Source organism: Anser anser (genome assembly GCF_964211835.1).
Source record: "Anser anser genome assembly, chromosome: 3".
Taxonomy (NCBI): domain Eukaryota; kingdom Metazoa; phylum Chordata; class Aves; order Anseriformes; family Anatidae; genus Anser; species Anser anser.
Window position 1 is genome coordinate 71,695,815 of NC_139722.1, and position 13,532 is coordinate 71,709,346.

General features: G+C 38.5%; 1 protein-coding gene across 7 annotated transcripts in view; it reads right to left on the reverse strand.

The window, feature by feature from the left end:
• Positions 1 to 13,532, reverse strand: part of GRM1 (glutamate metabotropic receptor 1) — a 187,350-nt gene that overhangs the window by 143,056 nt on the left and 30,762 nt on the right. For all 7 annotated transcript variants that reach the window (XM_083828082.1, XM_083828084.1, XM_083828085.1 and 4 more), the window contains one exon: positions 7,673 to 7,922. In XM_083828082.1, the coding sequence (XP_083684208.1) occupies positions 7,673 to 7,922 (250 nt within the window). The remainder of the gene's footprint in view (positions 1 to 7,672; positions 7,923 to 13,532) is intronic.

The window sequence follows — 13,532 nt, forward strand, 5'->3', positions numbered from 1 at the left end:
AAAACTATCTGGAACCACTGAACCAGGTTGTAGCTTTCCTTTGCTAAGGAAGAAACATGAAGTGCTACGGAATCATCTAAGTTTTTACCAGAAATCTGGAAACAAGATTTTTTTCCCCACAAGTTTTACTATTGTCAATTTTAAGCTTTGCAATTTGTGCCACACTTCAAGGTACTTAATTGTCTGCTAAGTAAACCTTAGTCTTATACTTAATTCAATATCATTATCACCAAGCAATATCCATGTTTCCTTTACTTTAAGCTTTTGAACCACTACTAGTTTTCTCACTCAGACTATGGTCCCCCCAAAAAAACAGCACGTTGCATTCCAGTGGTTTGGATTACATGCATTTTGTTATGCTGGATTACTACCAGTTTTCTTAACACCACATTTCCACTCATGGAAAATTGGCAGAAAGCACTAGCATCAGCAACACTGTTATATCTGCTATTTTCACCAGATTTACAAGGTCCAAACCTATCCTAGAGAAGCTAGGCTTGCACAAGGCATTTTTTTCCCCATTGCCATCATAATGTTAGCCATTACTTATTACTTTGTAATCACTTACATACTTAAAAAGAACCAATATTTTGGGGGGAAATGGATCTAAAAACATTGGCCCTGCAAAACATTTCCACTCCTTTGGGTAAGGTAGACCCTTCTCACTGATTTTTCATGAACTTGGGGCAGCCCCTGCAGTAAATGAAGACACTGCATTAGAGTACAGCATTTTTCTTTCAGCTAGTCTAACTTTAAAGAACAGTAACACACTCAGATTGTCATCTTTATGAAAAACTTCCCAATCTAGCAGCAGTATATTCTCAGACACTTTGTAGGTAGTGCATGAATCACTAGCACCAGAAACTCATCTGGGGGAAAGATCCAAGTAGTCTTTTTAGCTAGATATAGAAGGTGATACTGATGATACCTCATGATGTTTATGATATTTGTGATGTTAGAACCAAAAGAAAGAAAGAGAACTGCCTGTCATTACATTGCTGGCAGTGCAGTCCATGTCATCTGTGGTGGGTTAGCCTTGGCTAGCAACTAAATGCCCACCCACAGCCACTTGTCAATTCCCCCTTCTCAACAACACTGGGGTAGAAAACAGAATAAAAAAGTCTCATGGGTCATGATAAAGACAGTGAGATTGGTTAACTGTTACCACCACAGGCAAAACATTCAGAACTTGGAGCAAATTAAATCAATTTGTTACGGATTAAAACTGTATTTGGACAATGAGAAAAAAAAATAATAGTTAAAAGGGAACTTACCCCAGTGGTGGTCTACTTCCATCACTAATTTATATGATGATCTGTGAAGGGATACTTCACCACCACACTCAACAAGAACTACCTCCAGAAGCCATGGATTGTTGCCTCTCTACCAATTTCTTTGGCCTTCCCCCCATTCCATAGCGAGGGATATCAGCTTACCTTTTAATTTCTGATTGTCATCCCCAGCATCCCAACACCAAAGCAGCCAAGCAGCAATCCATTCACCTGGCTAACAAATGTAATCTTTCTGCTTATATCAAAGTTCACATAGGGTCACTCCTGGTTTTTGACTGTTAGGTGACTTCTGTCATTTCCTCCTCCCATTTTCTTGCCAAAGGACCAGCTTCCTAATCAGACCCTTCCTCCTTTTCCCTTACTAATGGATTGTATGGACCCGTCAATCTCTGCTTTCAGTTTTTCTTTTTGACTCCTAGAGTGATTATTGTAGATAGGGTTTGTGTCCCTGTCTTAACCTGAGGCATTCTCATATCCTGAGGCCCTTCTTCTCTTGCTCCTGTGATGGAGCTGGAAGGAGGCTCAATCACAAGGCAAGCCCCACATCAGTGCTATGAATCAGTAGCTCCCAATGGGGTAGGCAAGTCATCTTTCTGTCAAATGGTTCTCCATTTCAATGGGATTACATGTCTCTTCAGCCATAAAATTGTAGGCTATCAAAGGTGATAACTGCCCTGCACACCTGCTCAAATCCTCCCATACACCTTGTCATCCAGGGATCATCCTCCCAAGGGCACATTTCTCTGTTGCCTCACCAACAAGTTGTTCACTCTTATATCAGGTTGATGAAATCAGGTTCCACATACCCAATGAAAAGCCAACAAAAGATAATGGGACCAAACAGCTTTTGTACAGATGTACAAAAACCTCAGAAGACCATGCAACAAAGCTAGCAACACCAATGCCAGAGGCAAGAAGGGAGGTGTAATCCCTCATTCTTTCCACAAGATAGCTCACCCAGCAAAAGAACATGATCCATGCCTGGGCCATATGCCAACACAAGTGCACGGCCATTGCTTTTATCAATATGTTCACAGGCACAACAAAATAGAGTGATAAGCAGCCCAGAGAACAGCAAAAGCCAAAAATGGCCACTAGCCTCTAGACTCTAATACACAGTAAAGCAAGCAAGCTCCATGACCAGCACAGAATCCTGCCAATTAACAGCCACAATGGCTACAGCACACAATCAGATCAAAGCTGTCGTTATCTCAGGCCACACATTAGGCACCAAAAATGACTGTGGTGAGTTGACCCTGGCCAACAGCCAAACACCCAGCCAATCTAAATCCCCTCTCCCACAGGACAGAGGGGAAATAGAAACCTGTGGATCAAAATAATGAGAGTTTAAGAAGGCAAGTAAAAGTTGAGTGTATAAGCAAAGTGAAAAGAGGAATTAATTCCTCTCCATGGACAGGCAGATGTCCAGTCACTTGCTGAAAAGTAGAGCATCAACACATACAAAAGTTGCTTCAGAAGCATCATAACCACAAATGTGCCCCCTACATTCTCTTTTCACTGAGCTTGTACTGCTGAACACTACATCATATAGAATAGAATATTCCTTTGGTCAGTTTGGGTCAGCTTCATCCCCTCCCAGTGCCTTGCCCACCTCCATCCTGCTACCTGAGAGGGCTTGGGAGGAAGAGAGAAAACCTTGACACTGTTCAAACACTGCTCAAGAGTCAAAACATTGGTGTTATAAACAGTGTGGTGTTCCCACTCTGTTTTAGCCACAGATGAAAGCACAGCACCATACAGGCTGCTATGAAGTTAACACCATCCCCACCAGACCCACCTACATCATTTCATCATATTCCCCAAAGCTGTCAAGGGGCTGATGAACAAGAGTGGTGACAGAATTGAGCCCTCAGGACGTTTGTGGGAAGGAGAACCTGCCCATCGTGCCCACTGGGAAGAAATAAGTGAAACCAGGTTAAGAAATCTCTTAAATCCTACCAGGGCATGCTGCCATGTCAACAGGACTTCGTTATCAATCACAGAAATTTAATAATAGGCCAGTATTACCTAGGCTGTCTCTGATCTGGCCAGCACCAAAAGCAATTCATTCATAAGTTTTACACTGGTGTTTTGCCTTGCAAAGTAAAATTGAATTGGGTCCAGCATATCAATTAGTGAGATCTGCTAAATAACATTTTCTTGAGGATGCATTCACTTCCCCAAGAAACCAGAAAATTGTTGGTTGTTTCTGAGTGTCTCCATATTTAATGAAATGCAGGCCAAACTTCAAAGACTTAGTTGTTAGAGTCTCCATTTCTGTGTCCTAACAGAAGACTTTTCTTGGTCACTGGTGTCATACGTGACCATAAAATTTTCTCCCCTGCTGAACTTGAAAACCTCAGCAACATTTCACAAAGTGTGAAGTTAAATGCCAGAAACACCATTATTAATACTGACTTGTGAAGGGAGGGCAGTCAGGGAAAATGTCATCACAACATCCACCTTGAAAGCTTTGTCACCCTATGCTGAAAGAGCTTTATTAGGTAGAAAAAGAACTCACTTTTCCCTCTGAAAATGCACTACGTTCACAACAGAGGTGCCAACCATACCTTCACTGCCAAGTGTTTAAATTTTCATAAGACATCACCCTACCAGCACTTAAAATTCATGGTTCTACAACAGCCTATAGAGCAATACAAATGAATACCATAAAACATCAGAAAGCCTAGAGAAACAAAGCAATATATATTCCATTACTTGGTGTTATATTGAAACTGCAGGTACATTAACGTATCTCTTCCTTCCTAAAACTCCTCACACATTTACACAAACCATTTTGTGTAGGAGTTTAAGAAATTTTGAAATTACAAAAGAGCATTTTCATTTCCAACTATTTATCTAACATGTCAGTTCTCCATTGATCTCAGAGTAACTGTTGAACTCTGGGATTTTGTTTGCATCTTTCATTTGCTTTGCATTACTCAGAGATGCTGGCCAGTCAGTTACATGCTTTGACTTGATGTATCATTTCAGATGATGTACAGGAGATTCATCCATCTTGAAAGATTCTCACAAAGCCTAATTTATGCTTATTAAGTAATATAAAACCTAGTGGTCTATGTAAACATAATTAGAAGCATGTTGTTGAGCATCTTTCTATATAGTTACTTCATATAAAAACTAATTTCTGTTAAAAGAGCTATCACCTGAATTTTCCTTAAGAGAGCAGCTTAATTTCTTAATAGAATTTTTGCCTTTGGTTACAGCAATACTAATGCAATCACTGTTTTTAAATAAAGCCATTTCATTTTTGTACTTCCTTTCCTGTATATTATCAGCCTGTTGTTTTCTCAGCTTTCTGGTCCTTAATTTTAAAGCTTAATATTTTTCTTACTGGATTCTTCACTACATTGGGACACTGTATTAGTTTCAGAATCATCTGCTATTCTCCCTCAGGTGGGATTATAACCCCTTCTTCTGTCATGTCTTAGCCTTGCTTCCTTCCAGATTCAGAAATAGGTATTCCCTTTCTTCTCACTAATACAACAGACTCCCACTTCCAGTGGCAAAGTAGACTGAACTTCTAGTCAGATCTTTGATCTGAATTTAGGAACACTTGCTTAGATATGGCACAAATAGGCTCCTAACTCCATGCCTGAGAATAGTCAGCCCATCCTGGAAAATTCCCCAGTAAATGACAACCCAGTCCCGGTTCAGTGTAACCCCCTATAATTCCCAAAGTATCATTCCCAATTTAAACTAAAGTCAAATTTAGTTCTCAGCTCTCTTTCTGATACCTTGAACTTAGTTGAGCTTGTCAATGCCTGTCTGCTTTCACCAATAGCAATACTGAAGATATAGCAGGAAGAGCACTATTTAGCCAGGTGTCCTTTTGTAAAGGCTTCCTCTTTACAGTGAGTCAGAGTAGATTATGGAGTTGATATAGTGTAGCTGATAATGAACCTGTGGGTACATTAAAGGCTTTGTTTAGCTCGCTATTGCAAAAAGTCTTGATTTTACATTCAGTCCCACTTCCCTCAATAAAAAGAATGCTCTTAAAAGGCTTTTGGTTTTTTGCTTAGCTGGGTACTTGAATGAGAATGACTAAACAGCATGTCAGAGCAATGTTAATACATGCCTCAGTTCCTGTTTGTATACAGATGACCAAATTCATAGCACTGCAGTTTCACTGCAACTTACTTGTGAATAAGTTTGCTAGATTTGCCATTTTTTTTAATCTCTTAATCAGAACAATTCAAAGAAAATGTCTTTTCTTTTAGTTCTGTGAGCACTTATAAAACATGTGCAAGCCCTATAATATTTTTTTTATTTCAACCATCTGTTGAGCACAATCCAGACTGTGCACAGCCAGTCTGTTTTACAACCAGATCACCTAAAAAGGCAGATCTGACCCAGTCCTAAAAATGGTTCTCACATACTCTATTACCAGCATAAAATAAGACTATGTTGAAGCCTATCTGAAAAATGTATTGTGATTTCCAAAGAAATTCTATTAACATTTAATAGTTGAGAGGTTCTGACAAAGTTCAGAGCAATGCTGTAGGGCAGATTCTAAGACAAACAATTGAACCAGAGTATCATAATGTTTTGTTAAGGCTTTTAGTCAAATTCTGAAGCTAAAATGTTTTATATATTATCCATAAATAAGGGGATCACGTAAATGACCTAATAAGAAACTGATGTTTGTACTACCATCATACTGAGTTTTGGTGCTTAAAGTAAGAGACTTATTTCCTTTGGCTCTTTGTATGGCCAGAGTCAGAGAAAGCACCAAAATCAGGTTAACAATAAGACACTACTACAAAGCAACAACGCATGAATACGGTACACTGCCTAAAGCTGCCAGGGTATTTACAGAATGACCAGGGATGCGGTGATCCAGACTAATTTTATTACAGTCAGGTTCTTCAATTCACTGAAATATGTCAGTCCTGAAAGGTTCCACTATTCATTGCATATTATTTGGTGCATATTGAATGATGCAGATGAAAAGCACATGCACAAATCTAAATCAGAATATCATTTTCTGTACTACTTTAATTTTAATGCTGAGGGCTTTCCAAATGCACTGCATCTTGTCTACACACTCTTCTAGAGACACAATCTCTGCTTTAAATAGATTGGAATCAAAAAATGTAACAAAAAAAGGAACAATGAAAGGAGAACCATTGATTGCTTTCAGATGATTACTAAGGTAAGGTTAGCTATCATGGGAATCATGGGAATCATAGTCATGGGAATCATAATTGTGATTTTTGAGGAGTGATGCAAGAAAAGAACAATATTATAGTACAGGGCTAAAGGACAACATTGCAGCCACAAGAGTGACAGACAGAAAAACTTCAGGGAGAGAAAGGGACAAAAAAGTTTGATAGATCAAAATGACAACAGAATAATAAGAAAACAGAAGCTAAGTAGGTAAAACTGTCAAAAACCTTGAAGGAGTGGTGTTTAAACAATAGATAAGAGAGAAACAAAGCGTGAATAGAAAGATTAAAAAAGACATTATCAATCTAACAGACGAGACAGAATATGTCAGCCCTCATCATCAGAACAAGATTCACTGAAATGGAAAACCAGACATAAAGACATTGAAAAAAAAAAAAAAAGGTGAAAGAGATTCCTCGAAATAAGAATTTTCACAAAATGGGAATGTGGATAGATCACGTATGATAGAAATAAAATGACCATATTCCAGTGGATATCTAATAAAGAACTGATAAATTCTAGAGGAAATAAGTCAGTCTTTGCCTGTCTGATACACACCAGCACTGTTCAGTAATGTAAGTGCAAACATATCAATCTTGCTGATGGCCAAATCAGTATGTATTTTAAAAAATAAACATATCCTTGTAATCTTGGTGCCCTAACTCCAACAGCAAAGCTCAGAATAAAGTATACCATGGCGAATGCCAGTTTGTAACCATAAGGCTGTGAAAAAAGTTCAAGTAATCAAAAACATTTGAAAATTTATGTTTTCAAATTACCAAAGTATAGTTAGTATCTCCTTCATAAAACCACATGAAATGCTATCATGTATCACATTTCCAGCTCACATTCTGAAATCAGAATTCTTCATCCCATATTTTGCTTCTAAAATCTGCATATGAAACATTTCTCCAGAGTGCGTGGAAGCATAAAAACACTAATGCCTTATGTCTGTAAAAAACAGATAATAATTAACATTTACTTCAGCAAAAGTTAACAACAGCAATTAAGTTGCTACTCATCTTCATATCCTTTTCCCAAGATCTGCTCTACCATCTTGCCACTTCTTTTCATTCATTAGAAAAGTAAATACTAGAACTATGAGTAGCCTGAACTGCACAGTTCTGAAACAGAACTGCCTGCAGGATGAGATGGAGAAGAGCTGCGGTGAAATCCACTCACAGCCTTACCTTCCAATTAGCAGAAATTCCCCAAGCACTCCCAGGCGTCTCATGGCGATGAGGATCCCCCGCACTGTCATTCCCTCACAGAAGCAAACCACCACTCTAGCCTTGGGTAACCTTTCTCGTAGCTTGCGCAGCAGGCGATCAAAGCTCTTTTCCCCAGCATTGCTGTAGATTTTGTCAGAATGAGCAATGCAGAGACCCTCTTGGGCAGCCAGCTCTTTGAAGGCCTCCATTCCACTTTCCCCATAATTGCCTGTTTTAAAAGAAAAAGAAAAAAAGGTATTATAACATGCAGTTACCAAATTAAGGGTGGGGAGTCAACTAGAAAGAGCAAAGGAGGTCCTCCAAAGTGAACACGCTCAGAGTTCAGTGAAACAATGAGATACCTGTGGATCCGTAGGTCCTAAGTGACCTGGAAACTGCAGGTTTCTTTTCTTACATTGATTTACCAGTGGATATTAAAGGTAAATAAGGTGTGGAGAGGTAGAAAAGGGGACAGAGAGAGCTTAGACAGTAAATATAAAGTTGTATTAACATTTCTCTGGCAATAATCACAGTTGTTCTATTCCAGAAAACCAGTCACAAGAAAGAGAAAAAACAATTTCATTCTAAGCTGTTCTGTACCACATGTAGTCCTCAATAATAAAAATGAATGAAAAATGGTTGCAAACATAAAACATTCTGATCTGGTAACATTTTAAAAGCCACGTGCACTAATCTGACTGACCAGTGTTCATGACAGTTAAAATTTAGACCTGATGTTTCTCTCATAATAGGAAACCATTTGTAAGGACTTCCAAAATATCTCTTTCTAAAACAGAAAGATTTTGACTTTGTGGTTCAGATAATATCAAAGTTGATTCTAAAATTCCTTTTATTTTTTCTATTCATATATTTTTGAATCCCTAAACCAGCTTTGTAAAACTCAAACTGCCTTCAGCTATGGAGACAGGTGAAATCTCAAGTTTTCTTTGAATATTTTATGCCTGCCATGAGCACAGGATTTATGATGAACATCAATCAGACAAGAGCAGCAGATGGATTACAATAAATTGTCTATTAACAGTAACAAGAAATCATTCAAAAAGAGAAGCCCAATTTTTTCGCTATCCACATTTGTAACATTTGCTCAGTTTCTTGAGGGAGTAACATCAAATATGTTCAATACTTCTAGACACAGACTTTTCCAAACCTGTGGTAACTGAAGAGATGCAACTCTCCTCTTTGCAGAGACAGCTTCAAATACCAAATTGCAATGAGAAGGACTACTGAATCAGCCTAAATACATTCACCAGAAAAAAACATACAACACCCCAAAATGCACAGCAACAACACAGAAAATTCAGCAAGAGACAGATCAGACATTCTGTATAAATCCAACAAAAATAAGTACATTTTTCCAGAAATGTGAATTATTTGCAGCAGATCCAACAAACTGTGCAGTTTCATATAGTCATAATTGTACTAGGATATAGCCAAACCTTCCATGTCTAGTTTCAAGTACAAAATTCAAGTTGCAAAGCCTTTTGCACCGAGCTGCCCTAGTTCCTCACAAATTTGCAGCACAGAGGCATGGCCTCTTTTCCAATCTGTGACTCGATGACAGATACAGCACGCAGGTCTGTCTACTCTGCTGCCTGTGAGCCAGACGTACTCTAGAACGGGAGCAGCCTGCACGGCTGTGGGGAGAGGAGAGGAAGGGCTGTGCCTGGTGGGAACACACCAGCAAGCAGCCCCACACTGCTCAGCCCTGTCCCATGCCCCTGTACCTGGGGAAGCACCATTGCCTCTCGCAGGGGTTGTCACACTGAGATGGATGCTCAGAGGAGACACTGTCGAGGTATTTCCTTATATTTATAGGACATAACTCACAGTTGCCAAGGGATTTACTGCAGGACCTGAGGCTGGGCAGTTTGAGCTACAATACTTTTATGACCTGTCTCAGGCCCCAGGCTGCAGCAGGACAGCCTTGCTGCCAACTTGCATTAGCAAGCACCTCATACTTTGGAAAGAAATTGGAATATAATGCCCAGTTTCACAGAATCACAGTATTGTAGGGGTTGGAAGGGACCTCAAGAGATCATTGGATCCAACCCCCCTCCTGTTTCATGTGGAACTTCATGCAACGGGTAAACTCATTTGAAGTCAGTGGGATTATTACTGAAGTAAAATCTTACCTAAGCTGAGCCACTGGAGTAAACTTAATCTTCCTAGATATTTAGGCAATGTGTACAAAACAAATATAATATGTGTACAAAACAAATATAATAGGTTTCCTACCTAAATTAATAATGCCCTAAATGTAAGGGTAGGATGGGATTTTCTCATACATCAGACAACACAAACTCTGAAGTGAACTGAAGCCAATGATTTCAAAAAATACAAAATTAAATTCACTTGGGATGCTTTTACCTAGCTTTAATTTGATGGAATAACAATCATCTCAAACACACAGCCACACCTGCACTAACAGTAAAAGAGCCTACAAAAACTAGGCTAAGAGGAAGTAGGAGTGTTGCCTATAAATTCAATAAAGGCAATTAAGAGCCTAGAAGGTATAAAAGCTCATTAAGAACAAGAACCACACAGACACAAGATCAAATAAGCAAAAACAAAGCAGAAAATTTGAGGCTGAAAAGAAAAACTTTCTAACCCTTCTATGAAGTTGTGAAACAGCTTTCCAATAGCAGTACAAGGAAAGAAATCTTATTTTAGAATGGAGCTGGTAAGCTCACAAGAGCATTACATAATTGTAGATGTCTGCAACAGACGGAGATGAAACTTGATGAACCAGGTCCTTTTGAAGCCCGTTTCCTGCACTCCCGAAGCAAGACAGCACACTGCACACCTTCCTCCTCCAGGGGAAATGACCAGGAAGAAAATGAACATGTGGCAGATGTTAGACACATTGTTCAGTGCACTCAGCTACTGGGGTAAGCACATCGTAAGGGTATATATAAAATAGAAAACACTAATTAATTCTGTGCAACAGCCAAGAATATATCCATCTGTACCAGCTTGCTGGGTACATCAATTTCAATCAACACATGCAACAGCTGAGAAGGGAAATGTGTAATGATAGAAATCTGCACAGTATGGCAGTCAGTGAAGAGCTACAACAGGATCAACAATTACAACACCACCATGGACTGAGGGTCATTTTTCCTTTGAAAGAGCAATCGAAAATCCAATCTCATTCATAACTGCCTTTTTGTTACTAGAATAAACTGGGAAATGACAAAGTATTTATTATCTTGAGGCTACAAACAACCGAGTTTCATTCTGAACTGTACCCAAATGCTAACTGAGCCAAGAACATATTTTAAGCCCCATGGTACCTTGCTATTTTTTTTATTTACTTATTTGTTTTTTAAGATTTGCTGGTTTTTTTTAATCCCTCTTAAATAATAATAATAATAATAAAAAATAAAAGTTCTGTTCAACTTGTATCCTGTTCAGAGAATGAGATATTCTCCTTTCATGCTTCAAGTAGAGTCTGTACAGCACTGTAAAGGTAAATTCTAACCCTATCATGACTACAATTGTACTAAGAGCACTGTTCTCTCAGTGACAGACAGCTTTGCTTCACCACTCTAAGAATCCTACATGAGGCTATTCCAGCTGAAGGATCCATGTACCTGAAGATGCTGGTGAGAGCTACACACAGTGGGAATTATTCTAACTCTCTGCATTCTATGCAGTTAAATAACAAAAATATGAAGATGAAGCTTTAGTAGAAATCAAAGATGTCACCCTAATGAAAAGAATGACATTTTCAGGTATACACTTAACAATCAACTTGTATAACTCTTTGTTTCAAAGCCCCCCAAAGTAATTCAGAAATTTAGCTTCATAAAATGCTCCTGTGAGACATTCAAGTCACAGCTGCCAAAGGAAGTTACACTATTTGCTTGTATTAGCACTTCAGCAGTGTGGGGAGCAGAGCCCAGGAGCTTCATCTGAAAGGTTTATACTGTTCTTTTTATTATAGTTGTCTGGCAATTTTACTTCCATCCTCTTTGTCAAGAGAGCCATTTTTTTCCATGTATGAAATGAAGCGGAAATGTAGCCTTAGCAATCAGATGCTTATGAGAACCCTGGATATTGTCTTTTTGAGGGATGCACAGAGTGTGGATCCGCCTGAGCCATGTGACAAAGTGCTGCATTTCCAAGGGGGTTATAACCAAAACAGAGCACCCCATGTAATACAATGTCTGATTTCATTCAAGGATAGCAATTATCTGTGGGGCAGCATAAGGCAACATGAACCACTCATATTTGTGCTACAGAAAGCATTCTGTTGAAATCTGTAGGTTAGCACCTGTTCTATTAAATATATATATATATATATATACACGTATAATCTTAAAAGAGAAAGGAAACCATAATGCTGAAGAGGAAAATTATGAGACTCTTCTCCTACTCAGCTTTCAGGGTCAATAGGAAATACCAGCTTCCTTCTTAGACTCTCCCCCCCTTTAAAGAGAGAGAGAGAGAGAGAGAGAGAGAGAGAGAGAGAGGAAAAGAGATCAGGAGAAAGATGTCTGTGCATGAAAGAATGTTCCAATGCATTTAAATAGCAAAAGGCAAGAAGCAAGAGATACTTCATCTACATGGGCAATGAGCAACACCTTCAGGTGAGGTGACCTATTCTGTGCTAACAGTGACGTACTGTCCACATTTATGCTTCTCAACAGCAGCAGTAATGACAATCTAGCTGAAAAGTGAATAAAAAGAAGCATACCCTGCAAACACACAGTGAAGGAAGTGCACCAATAAGAACCACAAAGTCTAGCTTCACTACAGGGTATTTCAGAAGCCTGTCAAAACACAGGAAGGTCCCTCTTTTCACAAATAAGTCAGAAACTATTCTTGGTCCTCTTCTTTCCTCTCTTCACATTATGATGTTTGTTCACCTCTCCCAAGCTTGTACTCATACTGCCCAAAGTACAAACTTCATTTCAGTTTCAGTATCAAATCACTGTTAAAAAGTCTATTTCTTCAGCTGATTAATGTTTTTTTGGCAGAGAGAAAATTAAAATAAATAAATAAATAAATAAATAATTTTTTAAAAAGTAAGAGAGCTGCATGACTTAACAACAAGGAATAACTACTCAAAATCTTCTCTAGTGCAAAGACAGATTAGCTGTGAAGAGTAGAACAGGGACATAATCTAATTACTAAATTGCTTCCTGATATATTCCAATAGCTATTTCAAAAAAAAAAAATCTAGAGGCAATGTTAAATATAACAATAACTGTACAGTTTCCAAATACATGTCCAGAAGGTTTTGAACCACTTAACAGATTTAAAATAAAGTTTTTTAAAAAGTGTCAGTTTTCTCCCCTACAAAATACATTATTTCCTTTCACCATCAGGGTTATCTTTGAATAGGGTCAGTTAATGAGAAACGATTGAGTTGTCTCATTTTAATGTGTTTCTTATCAAACCATATTAAATAAGCATGTGCATACTCCTCGTCCATTGCAAACTAAAATTAAAAAGGCCAACAATCAGATTTAAATTAGCATGTTTGTAATAGGCTGGGAGTGTATACACCATTGGCTAATGTGGCTCAGCTGATAAGCAGTCAGTTTCTAAGCTGTAGAAATTCAACCCTTTACACCCATTTGTCAACACTTTCGATCTACAGAGTTAAAAATAAAAGCCTAAGTCTAAAGCCATTCTATCAGTGCAATAGATTGGCAAAAAACGAGATGCTGAAGAGTGGATCTGCCCACCTATCTTATTTCTGTTCTTCCCATGTGTAAGTATTATACTCACAACAAGAGTAATACCTTCTTCTGGGGAAGCAAAAGCAGCCCTGTTGGCACAGGTCTTCCAGGACAATTGTGCCAACACA